The sequence below is a fragment of the Nerophis ophidion genome, linkage group LG02 (assembly GCF_033978795.1).
Source record: "Nerophis ophidion isolate RoL-2023_Sa linkage group LG02, RoL_Noph_v1.0, whole genome shotgun sequence".
Classification (NCBI taxonomy): domain Eukaryota; kingdom Metazoa; phylum Chordata; class Actinopteri; order Syngnathiformes; family Syngnathidae; genus Nerophis; species Nerophis ophidion.
Window position 1 is genome coordinate 2,611,150 of NC_084612.1, and position 16,779 is coordinate 2,627,928.

Below are 16,779 nucleotides of genomic sequence, written 5' to 3' on the forward strand. Positions count from 1 at the left end.
CCTTCAGACATTTGAAGACCACCGTCGAGTGTCCGGTGAAGATGAAAAGGCCGCTGCTCGCGTTGGGCTCCAAGCGGGGCCACAGCGTCACCTCGTAGGAGTCTGGAACGAGCGAGCCTGGGAGTCTGTACTGGTCCCACGGATCGTCCGAGACGGGCACATGTGTGCTGCTTGGTGTGGTGTCTGTGCTCTTGCTTGCTACTGCTTGGTCTCTAGCTCTGAATCGGTTCTTAATCCTCTCCTTGTTGTAAGCGACAGACAAAGCGATGATGGTCACCAGGGCGCTGAACGCCAGCAACAGAAGCACGAATCCCACGTTCCTGCTGATATAGTAGGCTTTCCCCATGTCCAGGATGGGGGTCACTGCAGGACTCGGATGGCTCTCAGTCAGATGCTATTTCACTTTGGAAAGTCCCGTCTCCCGTCAGTTAGTAGTTCAGCTGATACAAGGACATGGTTATAAGACCTGGAAAGGGAGGTAAGGGTGGACTGTCAATATGCATCGATTGATTGCTATAGGTATGTTAATATGCGTTCATTGATTGGTAAAAGGTATGTCAATATGCGGCGATTGATTGGTAAAGGTATGTTAATATGTGGCAATTGATTGGTATAGGTATGTTAATATGCAGCGATTGCCTGGTATAGGTATGTCAATATGCAGCGATTGATTGGTATAGGTATGTCAATATGAGGCGACTGATTGGTATAGGTATGTCAAAATGTGGCGTTTGATTGCTATAGGTATGTCAATATGCAGCCATTGATTGGTATAGGTATGTTAATATGCAGGGATTGCCTGGTATAGGTATGTCAATATGCGGCCATTGATTGCTATAGGTATGTCAATATGCGGCCATTGATTGGTATAGGTATGTCAATATGAGGCGACTGATTGGTATAGGTATGTCAAAATGTGGCGTTTGATTGCTATAGGTATGTCAATATGCAGCCATTGATTGGTATAGGTATGTCAATATGCAGCCATTGATTGGTATAGGTATGTCAATATGCAGCCATTGCCTGGTATAGGTATGTCAATATGCAGCAATTTATTGGTATAGGTATGTCAATATGAGGCGACTGATTGGTATAGGTATGTCAAAATGTGGCGTTTGATTGCTATAGGTATGTCAATATGCAGCCATTGATTGGTATAGGTATGTCAATATGCAGCCATTGATTGGTATAGGTATGTCAATATGCAGCCATTGATTGGTATAGGTATGTCAATATGCAGGGATTGCCTGGTATGTCAATATGCGGCGATTGATTGCTATAGGTATGTCAATATGAGGCGACTGATTGCTATAGGTATGTCAATATGCGGCCATTGAATAGTATACAGTGGGGCAAAAAAGTATTTAGTCAGCCACCGATTGTGCAAGTTCTCCCACTTAAAATGATGACAGAGGTCTGTAATGTTCATCATAGGTACACTTCAACTGTGAGAGACAGAATGAGGAAAAAAAATCCAGGCATTCACATTGTAGGAATTTTAAAGAATTTATTTGTAAATTGTGGTGGAAAATAAGAATTTGGTCAACCGTTCAGAGCTGTCGCTGATGGAAGGAAGTTTTGGCTCAAAATCTCACGATACATGGCCCCATTCATTCTTTCCTTAACACGGATCAATCGTCCTGTCCCCTTCGCAGAAAAACAGCCCCAAAGCATGATGTTTCCACCCCCATGCTTCACAGTAGGTATGGTGTTCTTGGGATGCAACTCAGTATTCTTCTTCCTCCAAACACGACGAGTTCATTTTATACCAAAATGGGTGATACAGCAAAAAAATATAACCTTTTGGTATAAACTCAACTCGTCTGACAGAAAAATAATAGGAGAGGGAAGTCTGGGCTTCCCTGCTTAGGCTGCTGCCCCCGCGACCCAACCTCGGATAAGCGGAAGAAGATGGATGGATGGATGAAAAATAATAGACACAAACGACTTAGAAAATAAATTTCTTCTTCAAAAAGGAGTATGTTTTTGTGTTTAATGAGCTAGATGGCTACACATGTGATAAGTTAGCAAATATCAAGTGGGATATATATATAAAGTTGTCAGATATTCATTTGTTACAACCGATTTAAGAGACTTTTAGAATATATTATAAGTAGGTAAAAAGGGTGCAGTGTAAAGCGGACTATTTACAATTTAAAGAACCAACGCTGAATCATTTTAATTATTTCCACATTCATTCTGCGCTGGATATACAGTATAACACAACAAGCAATAAGAACATCCCAAAAGTAATGATACTACATTACTGCTGCCGCTTTTACTACTGCAGTAGATCTGAGAAAAGTTCATAAGTCGTTCGTTCTCACTGACTTCACGACCGCAGAGCTGGTAGGCAAAAACAAAGAACAAAGAAATACAAAACCCCCTAAATGTGGCGTTGTGTAAACGCCGATAAAATTGTGGTTAAATCATTCAGAAAGAACTCTTTGTGGTGACATCCAACCAAATGTGGTGGAAATCGCATGAAAAACAACAATATTGTATTTTAACAAGGAAACCGCGATTGCGTGATATTTGACTTGTACAAACCCCGTTTCCATAAGAGTTGGGAAATTGTGTTAGATGTAAATATAAACGGAATACAATGATTTGCAAATCATTTTCAACCTATATTCAATTGAATGCACTACAAAGACAAGATATTTGATGTTCAAACTCATAAACTTTTTTTTTTTTTTGCAAACAATAATTAACTTAGAATTTCATGGCTGCAACACATGCCAAAGTAGTTGGGAAAGGGCATGTTCACCACTGTGTTACATCACATTTTCTTTTAACAACACTCAATAAACCATTCTTGTTTTATGTCAAACTTCAGTTGTTCAACAGTATTTTACGCTTCATAATGCGCCACACATTTTCGATGGGAGACGGGTCTGGACTGCAGGCGGGCCAGGAAAGTACCCGCATCCCTTTTTTACGAAGCCACGCTGTTGTATCACGTGCTGAATAAGCAGGGGCGTCGATGAAAAAGACGGCGCTTAGACGGCAGCATATGTTGTTCCAATGGTGCCTTCACAGATGTGTAAGTTACCCATGCCTTCGGCACTAATGCACCCCCATACCATCACAGATGCTGGCCTTTGAACTTTGCGTCCATAACAGTCTGGATGGTTCGCTTCCCCTTTGGTCCGGATGTCGAATATTTCCAAAAACAATTTGAAATGTGGACTCTTCAAACCACAGAACACTTTTCCACTTTGTATCAGTCCATCTTAGATGATCTCGGGCCCAGAGAAGCCGGCGGCGTTTCTGGATGTTGTTGATAAATGGCTTTCGCTTTGCATAGTAGAGCTTTAACTTGCACTTACAGATGTAGCGACCAACTGTATTTAGTGACAGTGGTTTTTTGAAGTGTTCCTGAGCCCATGTGGTGATATCCTTTAGAGAGTGATGTCGGTTTTTGATACGGTGCCGTCTGAGGGATCGAAGGTCACGGTCATTCAATGTTTATTTCCGGCCATGCCGCTTACGTGGAGTGATTTCTCCAGACTCTCTGAACCTTTTGATGATATTATGGAGCGTAGATGTTGAAATCCCTAAATTTCTTGCAATTGCACTTTGAGAAACTTTGTTCTTAAACTGTTTGACTATTTGCTCACGCAGTTGTGGACAAAGGGGTGTACCTCGCCCCGTCCTTTCTTGTGAAAGACTGAGCATTATTTGGGAAGCTGTTTTTATACCCAATCATGGCACCCACCTGTTCCCAATTAACCTGCACACATGTGAGATGTTCCAAATAAGTGTTTGATGAGCATTCCTCAACTTTATCAGTATTTATTGCCACCTTTCCCAAATTCTTTGTCACATGTTGCTGGCAGCATTCTAATGTTAATGAGTATTTGAAAAAAATAAAATGTTTATCAGTTTGAACATCAAATATGTTGTCTTTGTAGCATATTCAACTGAATATCCAATCCAATCCAATCCACTTTATTTATATAGCACATTTAAACAACAATAACGTTTCCAAAGTGCTGCACAGCCATGTTAAAAACATTATTATGCTCCACCAATGACTGAATAAAACAAAAAATGAATAAAAATAAAACCAATAAAAACAATATAAAAACAAATTTGATTAAAAACAATTTTAAAGGGTAAAATCAATTAAAACAGTCAAATAGAAATCAAAGTGTATAAAAAACACAGAGGACAGAGGACCACACAACTCACCTAGTGTTAAAAGCCAAAGAATAAAAGTGGGTCTTAAGACGAGACTTAAAAGAGTCCACTGTGGAAGCAGTTTGAACATGGAGGGGCAGAATGTTCCAGAGCTTAGGGCCGACCACAGAGAAGGTCCTGTCTCCCCTGGTCTTAAGTCTGGTCTTGGGCACCACGAGCTGGAACTGGCTCTCGGACCTCAGAGCGCGCGCAGGAATGTAAATTTGGATGAGGTCTGAGATATATTCAGGTGCCAGTCCATGTAAAGATTTAAAAACAAACAGCAATGTTTTAAAATCAATTCTAAAATGAACAGGGAGCCAGTGCAAACTCTGAAGAATTGGGGTTATATGCTGGCGTTTCCTGGCCCCTGTTAAAAGTCCTGCTGCCGCGTTCTGGACTAACTGCAACCGGGAGAGAGCTTTTTGGCTAATGCCAGCATAAAGTGCATTGCAGTAGTCCAGGCCACTTGAAATAAAAGCATGCACCACTTGTTCAAAAAGGTTAAAAGATAAAAACGGTTTAACCTTTACTAAAAGACGAAGGTGATAAAAACACGATTTTAAAACGCCATTGACTTGTTTGTCTAGTTTAAAATGGCTGTCTATAGTGACGCCATGTTTTGAAAATGATTTGCAAATCTTTGTATTCCGTTTATGTAGCACAATTTCCCAACTCATATGGAAACGGGGTTTGTGGTACTGAAAGATCAATGCTACTTACACAGCCACGACACATATCTAGCACACTAAACGTTATCATTTATGGATATCTTACCTTCGGAGGAAATTACAAACCACAATATCCATTTCCTTGTGCCAGAACCAGCATTTATCTCTCAAAATCAGAGTGACAAAGCATTAAATCTTACCAAAAAAGTGTCTCTCCGTTGACCTAGCCCCGTTCCGTGCCAGTGACCTGGGAAAACTGCGTCATATTCCAGGCTTTAATAGGCCCCTAATTTACTGAGCTTGACTACATGGGGGCACTTAGAGGCAACTTTACAAGCACCGTCTTGCAGAAGACATCAATGAATCTTTCAGGGCAGTCCAAAGAAATATCATTCACAGTCCGTAACTTTACACCTTAAAGGTACACAACATCTGGAACCCATGCACACAATCAAGACCCCCACCAAGACCACACAAATGGAGTGCAGTACACCATTCATGTTTTTATTACAGTGCATCTTGTCAAAAGGCAAACTTGGATATACTTTAGAGCAGGGGTTCTTAACCTTTTTGACCTTGGGACCCAACTTGTCCATGATACAGGGGCCCGGGACCCACTCAAATATTACCACTGAATTAGTAATCTTAGTCTTGAAGGGTGTGAAACTAATTTTGGCTGAGGGGCCGCATGGAGGAAAATCTGTGCACACAAAAATCATAGCATTCAAACTGTCAGGGTGTGTTGTTGACGAACCCCAAGATGCAGAGAAGGCAGGCTTTGTCCAGGAAAACATGATTTAATGTTCAAAATAAAAGGTAAAAAAAACAAACCAGGAACTAGGTATAGCCAAAACTGAAAACAGGAACCAGCAAACAGAAAAACCGGAAACAGCTAATGGCTAACAAGAAAACACGAAACAAAAGAGCTAAGAGAAAGCCAACTATAAAAAGCTAACAGGAACAGCTTACCGACGACAGCGACAAGGACAAGTAGTAGAACGACAGGTAGTAGCTGTAACGATATCGACAACGACAGGTAGTGGTGACATCGACACGATAATACTCCAACACCGAGTGGAGGACAAAGCAGCTTTGAATAGTAGCTGGCTGATTGACACCAGGTGTGGCTAAGTGTCAATCAGCAACAACTGAGGGGACACAGCACTCAGGGAGAAAAGCAGGAAATAAAGACAAAATAAGAGCGCTGACAGGAAATAAGACAAACAGATGAAAAACTAAAACATGACCAAACTGTCAGGGACAAACCTGACAAACTAAAAAATAAAGACAACTTCAGGTGTTTTTTTTCGTCTTACTATGACCAAAAATAAAACAAACACATTCTGAAAATATTATAATATATATATATATATATTTATTTATTTTTAATACCGGTAGCGGTAAGGAAGAATGTAAATGAATGTATATAACCGAATACTTATTTTACTTATTGCTTATTTCAGCACGACAATGCCCAGCCACATTCAGCACGTGTTACAACAGCGTGGCTTCGTAAAAAAAAAAAAAAACAGTGCGGGTACTTTCCTGGCCCGCCTGCAGTCCAGACCTGTCTCCCTTCAAAAATGTGTGGCGTATTATGAAGCGTAAAATATGACAGTGGAGACCCCGGACTGTTGAAGGACTGAAGCTCTACATAAAACAAGAATGGGACATAATTCCACTTTCAAAGCTTCAACAATTAGTTTCCTCAGTTCCCAAACGTTAATTGAGTGCTGTTAAAAGAAAAAGTGATGTAACACAGTGGTGAACATGCCCTTTCCCAACTACTTTGGCACATGTTGCAGCCTAAGTTAATTGTTATTTGCAAAAAAAAAATCTAATTTATGAGTTTGAACATCAAGTGTGTTGTTTTTGTAGCATATTCAACTGAATATGGGTTGAAAATGATTTTCAAATCATTGTATTCCATTTATATTTACATCTAACACAATTTCCTAACCTACTCAGTGGCCTAGTAGTTAGAGTTTCCGGCCTGAGATCGGTAGGTTGTGAGTTCAAACCCTGGCCGAGTCATACCAAAGACTATAAAAATGGGACCCATTACCTCCCTGCTTGGCACTCAGTATCAAGGGTTGGAATTGGGGGTTAAATCACCAAAAATGATTCCCGGGTGCGGCACCACTGCTGCTCACTGCTCCCCTCACCTCCCAGGGGTGATGAAGGGCGATGGGTCAAATGCAGAGAATAATTTCGCCACACCTAGTGTGTGTGTGACAATCATTGGTACTTTAACTTTTTAACTTTCCCAACTCATATGGAAATGGGGTTTGTACATAAAAATGTGTTTTCTTTTGTATTTTTTTTTTTAATGAATTAAGTAACGTTTATGAAAACCTTTTACCAAAACACCATATAAAATGTGAGATTTAACAGGATAATGCATACATTTATCATTTGTTTACAAAAAAGTGGGACCCCAAAAATTTCTTGTGGGATCCCATTTTTATGTCTTGATGGGGTCCCTGGGACCCCATTTTGATGATTCCTAGCACCAAAACTGATGGAGTATCAGTGTGTGCAAAACAGCAGCAAGCAGCTGTGGCCTGCGGGCCGGTTCTAATACTAATCACATATCTAGGATGCAGTGTGTCTCCCATAACAATGTGACCTCGGACTACGTTAAGGTAACGTGTGGAGTTCCCCAGGGTTCGGTCCTTGGCCCTGCACTCTTCAGCATCTACATGCTGCCGCTAGGTGACATCATACGCAAATACGGTATTAGCTTTCACTGCTATGCTGATGACACCCAACTCTACATGCCCCTAAAGCTGACCAACACGCCGGATTGTAGTCAGCTGGAGGCGTGTCTTAATGAAATTAAACAATGGATGTCCGCTAACTTTTTGCAACTCAACGCCAAAAAAACGGAAATGCTGATTATCGGTCCTGCTAGACACCGAACTCTATTTAATAATACAACTCTAACATTTGACAACCAAACAATTAAACAAGGCGACACGGTAAAGAATCTGGGTATTATCTTCGACCCAACTCTCTCCTTTGAGGCACACATTAAAAGCGTTACTAAAACAGCCTTCTTTCATCTCCGTAATATCGCTAAAATTCGCTCCATTCTGTCCACTAAAGACGCTGAGATCATTATCCATGCGTTTGTTACGTCTCGCCTCGATTACTGTAACGTATTATTTTCGGGTCTCCCCATGTCTAGCATTAAAAGATTACAGTTGGTACAAAATGCGGCTGCTAGACTTTTGACAAGAACAAGAAAGTTTGATCACATTACGCCTGGACTGTATATACCTTTATATACATATATACATACATATATACCTATACTGTATATACCTTTATATACATATATCCATACATATATACCTATACTGTATATACCTTTATATACATATATACATACATATATACCTGTACTGGCTCACCTGCACTGGCTTCCTGTGCACTTAAGATGTGACTTTAAGGTTTTACTACTTACGTATAAAATACTACACGGTCTAGCTCCATCCTATCTTGCCGATTGTATTGTACCATATGTCCCGGCAAGAAATCTGCGTTCAAAGGACTCCGGCTTATTAGTGATTCCCAAAGCCCAAAAAAGGTCTGCGGGCTATAGAGCTTTTTCATTTCGGGCTCCAGTACTCTGGAATGCCCTCCCGGTAACAGTTCGAGATGCCACCTCAGTAGAAGCATTTAAGTCTCACCTTAAAACTCATTTGTATGCTCTAGCCTTTAAATAGACTCCCTTTTTAGACCAGTTGATCTGCCGTTTCTTTTCTTTTTCTTCTATGTCCCACTCTCCCTTGTGGAGGGGGTCCGGTCCGATCCGGTGGCCATGTACTGCTCGCCTGTGTATCGGCTGGGGACATCTCTGCGCTGCTGATCCGCCTCCGCTTGGGATGGTTTCCTGCAGGCTCCGCTGTGAAGGGGTCTCTCGCTGCTGTGTTGGAGCCGCTTTGGACTGGACTCTCGCGACTGTGTTGGATCCATTATAGATTGCACTTTCACAGTATCATGTTAGACCCGCTCAACATCCATTGCTTTCCTCCTCTCCAAGGTTCTCATAGTCATCATTGTCACCGACGTCCCACTGGGTCATTATTGTCACCGATGTCCCACTGGGTGTGAGTTTTCCTTGCCCTTATGTGGGCCTACCGAGGATGTCGTAGTGGTTTGTGCAGCCCTTTGAGACACTAGTGATTTAGGGCTATATAAGTAAACATTGATTGATAGATTGATCTTCCCGGTGGCCATAGAAAATTCATTCACGGGCCGGATCTGGCCCTCGGGCCTTGACTTTGACACCTAGAGTATATAACAATTGATGTAATCTACTTACAGTTTACAGCCTTGTCAAATGATAGCTCATTTTGATGGGTAGCTCATTTCAACAGAACATGGTTAAGAAACACTGTTTTAGAGTATTCAGTGTACAGCATGAGGGGACATCAAATCAAACCCCCATCAAATGCACTTTGGTACTTTGTCTTGAAAACTTAAATATCTTTTTCTGGTCTTTTAGAAAAAAAATGTACTTATTTATAGTCCAGCATGGTGGCATCTTGGCCTGGGGTTGCACGAGTGAGATTGTGAAGCAGAAAGAGAGTCTCTCCCAAACCTGAATCTAATTGAGCACCTGTGAGGCATCTTCAGGCAGGTGTCAAGGAGCGCAAAGTGTTCAACGTACACCCGTGTTGTCGTCGTGGAGGATTGGAGGAAGATTCCAGTAACAACATGAGCAGCTCTGCTGTATTCCATGTCCAAGAGGATGAAGGCAGTGCTATATAATAATGTAAATATACTTAGTATGCTCGGATATTAAAACAATAATTATGTGTGATGACTCATTTTCAGTGTATAGTGACTCTATACTGCTTTGCAAGCTGTACACTGACTACTCTTGATTTTATTACCATGTTAACTTTCTACTGTATTGTGCCTTGAAATTAAAACATAGAGCTGTACTCACTATTCACCAGAGGTGGGTAGAGTAGCCAGAAATTGTACTCAAGTAAAAGTACTGTTACTTTAGAGATGTATTACTCAAGTAAAAGTAAGGAGTAGTCACCCAAATATTTACTTGAGTAAAAGTAAAAAGTATTTTGTGAAAAAACTACTCAAGTACTGAGTAACTGATGAGTAAAAAAAACATAAAAATAGCAATGAACAAATTCAGCGCAACTAAAACAATAATATATACTAAATAATAGACATTTGGTTTTACATTGTATTGAAAAAAAAATTGAAAATGAATTTTACCTTTGCAACCTCATTATACTGTTGGCTAAGTTTTATATTCATAAATGTAAGTTTCTCAATACCCGACCTGTTTTTGGTGCCTTTAAAAAAGATTTAGAACTGTACATTAAAACACTCTACCTCTAACAACCAAAAAGCTGTGAAAACAATGATGCTGTGTTCCAAATTGAAGTAATTTACTGAGATTGAGTGAGCCTATGGCTTTGCACTTTGTTTATTTTATATATATATATTTTTTGCATTTTATTTTTGTTACTTTGAATTCAGAACCCCATGGCGCTGTTTTGTACGGTTTTTGTAAATAGTTTGATTATTTTCAACTGTTTGTAAATGTTGACATTAATTAATAAAGGTTTGTTTTTTTTAAAAAAAGTGTGCAGTTAATCATGTGACCGCCTGGCTCTGTTTGATTGGTGAAACAGAGTCAAACGTCACCAGTGACTGCATTTGATTGGTGAAAAAGAGTCAAACGTCACCAGTGACTGCATTTGATTGGTGAAACGGAGTCAAACGTCACCAGTGACTGCATTTGATTGGTGAAACGGAGTCAAACGTCACCAGTGACTGCATTTGATTGGTGAAACGCAGGCATGTGATAGATCCTACTTTGAAGGTCTGTCTGACAAACCAAAACAAACAAAGCGTGCATTAACAGATCGATAAAAATCAGAAGCGAGCTGACTGTGGATAAATGGAGCGGAGTAAAAGTAGCGTTTCTTCTCTATCTCTATCCCCTTGTTTACCTGTATCTCATCTTTTTTTGTAAGGGGCGCTGGAAGCTGGCAGATCCGGCAGCGATCCTGTTCTGTCTCCCTTTAATGTTTGTCTGATCTTGAATGGGATTGTGCTGAAAATTGTTATTTTCCTGAAGGAACTCTCCTGACGGAATAAATAAAGTACTATCTAATCTAATCTAATCTAGAAATATACTCTGCTAAAACTAAAAGTATGTTGCATTAAAACTACTCTTAGAAGAACAATTTATCCCAAAAGTTACTCAACTAGATGTAATGGAGTAAATGTAGTGCGTTACTACCCACCTCTGCTTTTTATAACCTACTGTAACTAACAAGGGTGTCAAAACCTTTTTTTTTTTAGATGAGGCCCGCTTAGAGATAAATTGACGGATACGAAGGACCACTTTGATACGTTCTATACGTTTAAGATGTGGAAAGAAAAAATGTTACTTGCAATTCAAAGTAGGTGAATGTAAGCTAAGCTATCACAATGAAAGATTCACCGCTATGTCTTATAAGTGCTGTGCAAATAAATATAACATATAATTTACCTTTCAAATTGGCTTCAGTCATGAAGTATTATTTTGTTTTATTCTATTTATTTTATTGATTTGTTTTTACTAATTTTGGGTTTTTTACTATCATTATTATTATTACATTTTTTAAATGATAATTATTTAATCTATTGTTATTTTAAATGCTTTTAATTGAATTACTTGTTATTATTTTTTCATGTACAGCGTTTTAGAAACAGTACGGTGGTTAAAAGTGCTTTATAAATGAAGTGGCTATTTAATAGTGTAGCTCTTTAAAAATGTAATGCATATATAATATATATATATATATTTTTTTTTTTTTAATATATATATTTATATATATTAAGGGGTGGGGGCCTCGTGCTGCATTTTGAATACCATTAATGTGGATAAGTCCTGCTTGCAAAGAAACAAGAACTATGCACAATGTTTGTCCCAACTATTTCACTTCCAATATGATACCGATACTGGAGCCTTAAGTATTGGGTGATACCGATATTGGTACGATAAGATATCAGCACAAATTATACATACTTATTTTATCTTATAGTGTGGGAAGTTAAAAAAGGCTTGATCAAGGGAAAGTAGTCAAACACAGAACAATGTGAGGTATGAAAAACCCCAACCTATCAATTATTTACCAGCTGGAATGAACTTGTGCTGTTTTTACTTAGGTTGAAGTGGAGTGGTCATTGTTTTTTTTAATGGCCACAATTGTTATGATCCGCTGCACGGAGCATAGTTTATTTACGTATTCAGTTCAATTGTGTTCTCAGCACCTTTTTGAGTTTGTTTGTCTCAGTTGCCATGACGGCAGATTACATTCACCTGCCTCTGGTTAGTGTTCGGACGCACACCTGTTGCCCGGGCACTAATCAGAGGGCTATTTAGCCCATGCTCTGGCCTCACTCGGTCTGGCTTCCTAATTTGTTTTATACAACAGATGATGTTTGATTCCTGTTCTGTACCTGCTAGCTTCCACAAAAGGCTCTTTTTACCTTCTAGCTCCCACGCTAGCTCCTTTAGTTTCTGCCTTAAGTGCTATGAGCACGTTTTTTTTTTTGTTACAGTCTGATTTATTTCTAAATAAATCATTTGTTCCTACCAGCACGCTGTGTCCTGCATTCCTGGGAGAACAAACCCCGCATCACGATGCGACCCGGTCGTCACAACAATAATTCATTAAGTTAAGCCCATGAGTTGAATGATGTGGACACGTTTGAACTGGATACTTTTTGACACACTTGTGCCTTGGAGACTTGGTATGTGTGAGTAATATGAAACTATGATTATTTCATACTTGTTCATATTGACAAATTGCAATACTGTTCAATTAAGGATACTTACTAGCAGCCTGTAGCCTGCCATGTTTACCTTTTGTAAGTGATGACTTAAATAGAAGAAAATAATTTTAAGGAGGGCATTAAGCTGTTGACTGACAATCTAAACAAGACTACTTGTATCGAAGCGCTCATATCGGGGATTTTTCATGCACGCCGATATAATCCAGTATTTGTTTAATTTGCTGATCGGGAGGCGGTATAGCTCGGTTGGTAAAGTTTCCGCGCCACCAACTTGAGGGTTCCAGGTTCGATCCCCCCTCCATCCTAGTCACTGCCATTGTGTCCTTGGGCAAGACACTTTATCCACCTGCTCCCAGTGCCACCCACACTGGTTTGAATGTAACTTAGATATTGGGTTTCACTATGTAAAGCGCTTTGAGTCAGTAGAGAAAAGCGTTTGTATATATATATATATATATATATATATATATATATAATTCACTTTACTTTACTGATTAATATCAAACACCCCTTCTATGCACTGTCTCCAACTGCAGTGCTGACATGATGGGCGTTCATTTATGTTTAAACTAGGGCTGTCAATATTAACGAGTTAACTCAGGTGATTAATCATCATTAATCATGTACACAATTTATTTGGAGCGTATAATCTCTTTTACCTTAACCGCTATACAGTCAGTGATCCGATTACTCATTCCATTTTTCTTTATTTAACCAGGTAAAAACTCACTGCGATTAAAACTCTCTTTAACACGAGTGACCTGGCCAAAAGGGCAGCAAGAAAACAGGTTCGATCAATACAAAGAAGCACAACAAACCGTAGCAGTCACATATAGAAATGTCCGATAATATCGGACTACTGATATTATCGGCTGATAAATGCTTTAAAATGTAATATCGGAAATTATCGGTACAGGTTTCAAAAAGTAAAATTTATGACTAAAACGCCGCTGTACGGAGTGGTACGTGGACGTAGGGAGATTTACAGAGCGCCAATAAACCGTGCGTGTTGGCTCAATCACATAATATCTACGGCTTTTCACACAAACACACACACACAAGTGAATGCAAGCCATACTTGGTCAACAGCCATACAGGTCACACTGAGGGTGGCCGTATAAACAACTTTAACACTGTTACAAATATGCGCCACACTGTGAACCCACACCAAACAAGAATGACAAACACATTTCAGGAGAACATAAGCACCGTAAGACAACAAACACAACACAATGCCCAGAAACCCTTGCAGCACTAACTCCTCCGTGATACTACAATGTACAACCCACTACCCCTCAACATCCTCGTGCTCTCTCAGGGAGAGCATGTCCCAAATTCCAAGCTGCTGTTATGAGGCATGTTAAAAAAAAATAGTGCACTTTGTGACATCAATAATAAAGATGTCAGTGCCATGTTGGCATTTTTTTTTTCCACAATTTGAGTTGATTTATTTTGGTAAACCTTGTTACATTGTTTAATGCATCCATGCATCCATGCATCCAGCAGGGCATCACAACAAAATTAGGCATAATAATGTGTTAATATCATATCAGTTGATATCGGAATCGCTAATTAAGAGTTGGACAATATCGGAATATCGGCAAAAAAGCCATTATTGGACATCTCTAGTCACATACTATAGTTATAAGCACTAATTATGTAAAACATAAAGATAAAAGCACACAACAGGTAAAAAAATTACATTATTCAATAAAAATAATGATTTAAAAGTACAGTGCCCAATCAAACAGTTTTTTTTTTTTTACAATGGCCTGAAATTACCCCAAAGTGATAAATTCAGGTAGCCTCAGATACTTTAGCAATTCATTCCATGACCATGGAGCAGCATATGTGAACACTTCTTTTTAACTGAGACTTGTGTTGGCTTTAGTGATCAACACAGCAAGAATGTACTGTGACCGCAAACTGTAGCGACTGGAGTCTCTACACATAAAAGAACATAAAAAAGAGGGAATCAGAACAAGAAGTAATTTATAAATAAAATTTTAAAAAACATCCATTGAGAAAATCTGTGGACTGACAGAGATAGACAGTTTGCCTTCGCATACAAAGTGCAATGGTGGACAAGGTTGCCACAACTAGTAATAAAACATAAGGCACAGTGATATACGGTATCCAGTTTTTTCAAATAAAAGTCGAATGCATTCATCAAAAGCAAGTCTCCATAATCTAGCAAAGTCATAAAAGTGGTCAGGATCAAGCCTTTCCTAACTTGTAAGAAAAACCCAGTTTAATCTTAAATTTAGCGACAAGTTTTTCCATGTGAGATTTAAAAGACAAGTTCTCACAACAATCCTCAAGTACTTATATGTCGTGATTATTTCATATTCAACCATATGACGTGATTCACCATGAATTGATTAGCGTGGACCCCGACTTAAACAAGTTGAAAAACTTATTCGGGTGTTACCATTTAGTGGTCAATTGTACGGAATATGCACTGTACTGTGCAATCTACTAATAAACGTTCAATCAATCAATCAATCTACCGTATTTTTCGGAGTATAAGTCGCTACGGAGTATTAGTCGCACCTGCCGAAAATGCATAATAAAGAAGGAAAAAACATATATAAGTCGCACTGGAGTATAAGTCGCATTTTTTGGGGAAATGTATTTGATAAAACCTAACACCAAGAATAGACATTTGAAAGGCAATTTAAAATAAATAAAGAATAGTGAACAACAGGCTGAATAAGTGTACGTTATATGAGGCATAAATAACCACCTGAGAATGTGCCTGCTATGTTAAGGTAACATATTATGGTAAGAGTCATTCAAATAACTATAACATATAAAACATGCTATATGTTTACCAAACAATCTGTCACTCCTAATCGATAAATCCCATGAAATCTTATACGTCTAGTCTCTTACGTGAATGAGCTGAATAATATTTGATATTTTACCGTAATGTGTTAATAATTTCACACATAAGTCGCTTCTGAGTATAAGTCGCACCCCCGGTCAAACTATGAAAAAACTGCGACTTATAGTCTGAAAAATACGGTAGTTAATACAAACACCGTTTCCATATGAGTTGGGAAATTGTGTTAGATGTAAGTTAATGTTTATTTGCAAATAAAAAAAAATGTTTATCAGTTTGAACATCAAATATGTTGTCTTTGTAGCACATTCAACTGAATATGGGTTGAAAATGAATTGCAAAGCATTGTATTCCTTTTATATTTACATCTAACACAATTTCCCAACTCATATGGAAACGGGGTTTGTATTTTTGGAATGTGCATTGGCGGTCGTTTGCTATTTGAAAATAACCCCACCTTAGATGTCTCTGCATTTAGTACAAGTTTCAGCTGAGTCAACTGGGACTGAACAACATCAAAAGCAGACTGTAGAAGCTCAAAGGTTGGAGGGGGTGTGGGGGATGAACAATATATGACCGCGGCATCTGCATAAAAATGGAACGCTACATCCGACACATTATCACAGAGATTATTCAAATAGATGGAAAATAAAATTGGACCTAATATGGAACCCCTTTAAAGCAGGGGCAAAAAAGACGAGGCAAAGTGTGGGTCCTATCAGACAGGTGATTAGAAAGCTTGTGCAGTCTGTCTGCCAAAATGCTTTTGACAGGTTGATAAATAGAGCTGCACAATATTGTTTTGCAATGCTTCAATAATGTCATTTACAACTCTGATAGCAGTTATGGTGCTATGTCTCTTTCTAAAACCTGATTGATGTTCAGAAAGCAGACCATTTATGCATATGTCAGTACAGAAATCCCTGACTGGTGTGCTCGCTGTTACCAGGTTTTGTGCAAATAAATGATATGTATTCTAGTAAAACGTTCAAAATTCACCTGTAAGGCCCACACCTATGAAACAGCCTGCCAGAAAGCCTCAGGACTGCAAGACAGCTGATATCTAAAAAAAAATGTGTTAAAAACACATTTTTTATCTGGCTTTTTACGGATCATATTAAACTTTTCTAAGGTTTTTTTATTTGTATTCTGTTATTTTCTATTTTGTTTATTACTAATTTATTAATGTATTTTTTATATTTATTTTCACATACATTTGATTATGTTTCATACGGTTTTTTGATAGTGTTT

At 38.8% G+C, this 16,779-nt stretch overlaps 1 protein-coding gene across 5 annotated transcripts in view; it reads right to left on the reverse strand.

The window, feature by feature from the left end:
• Positions 1-16,779, reverse strand: part of LOC133535943 (aminopeptidase N-like) — a 68,874-nt gene that overhangs the window by 45,358 nt on the left and 6,737 nt on the right. For 4 of the 5 annotated variants that reach the window (XM_061876065.1, XM_061876032.1, XM_061876057.1 and 1 more), the window contains one exon: positions 1-466. This exon is cut by the window's left edge and continues 268 nt beyond it. In XM_061876065.1, coding sequence (XP_061732049.1) covers positions 1-346 — 346 coding nt within the window. In that variant the 5' untranslated portion in view covers positions 347-466. The remainder of the gene's footprint in view (positions 467-16,779) is intronic. The other variant, XM_061876049.1, reaches the window with a different exon arrangement.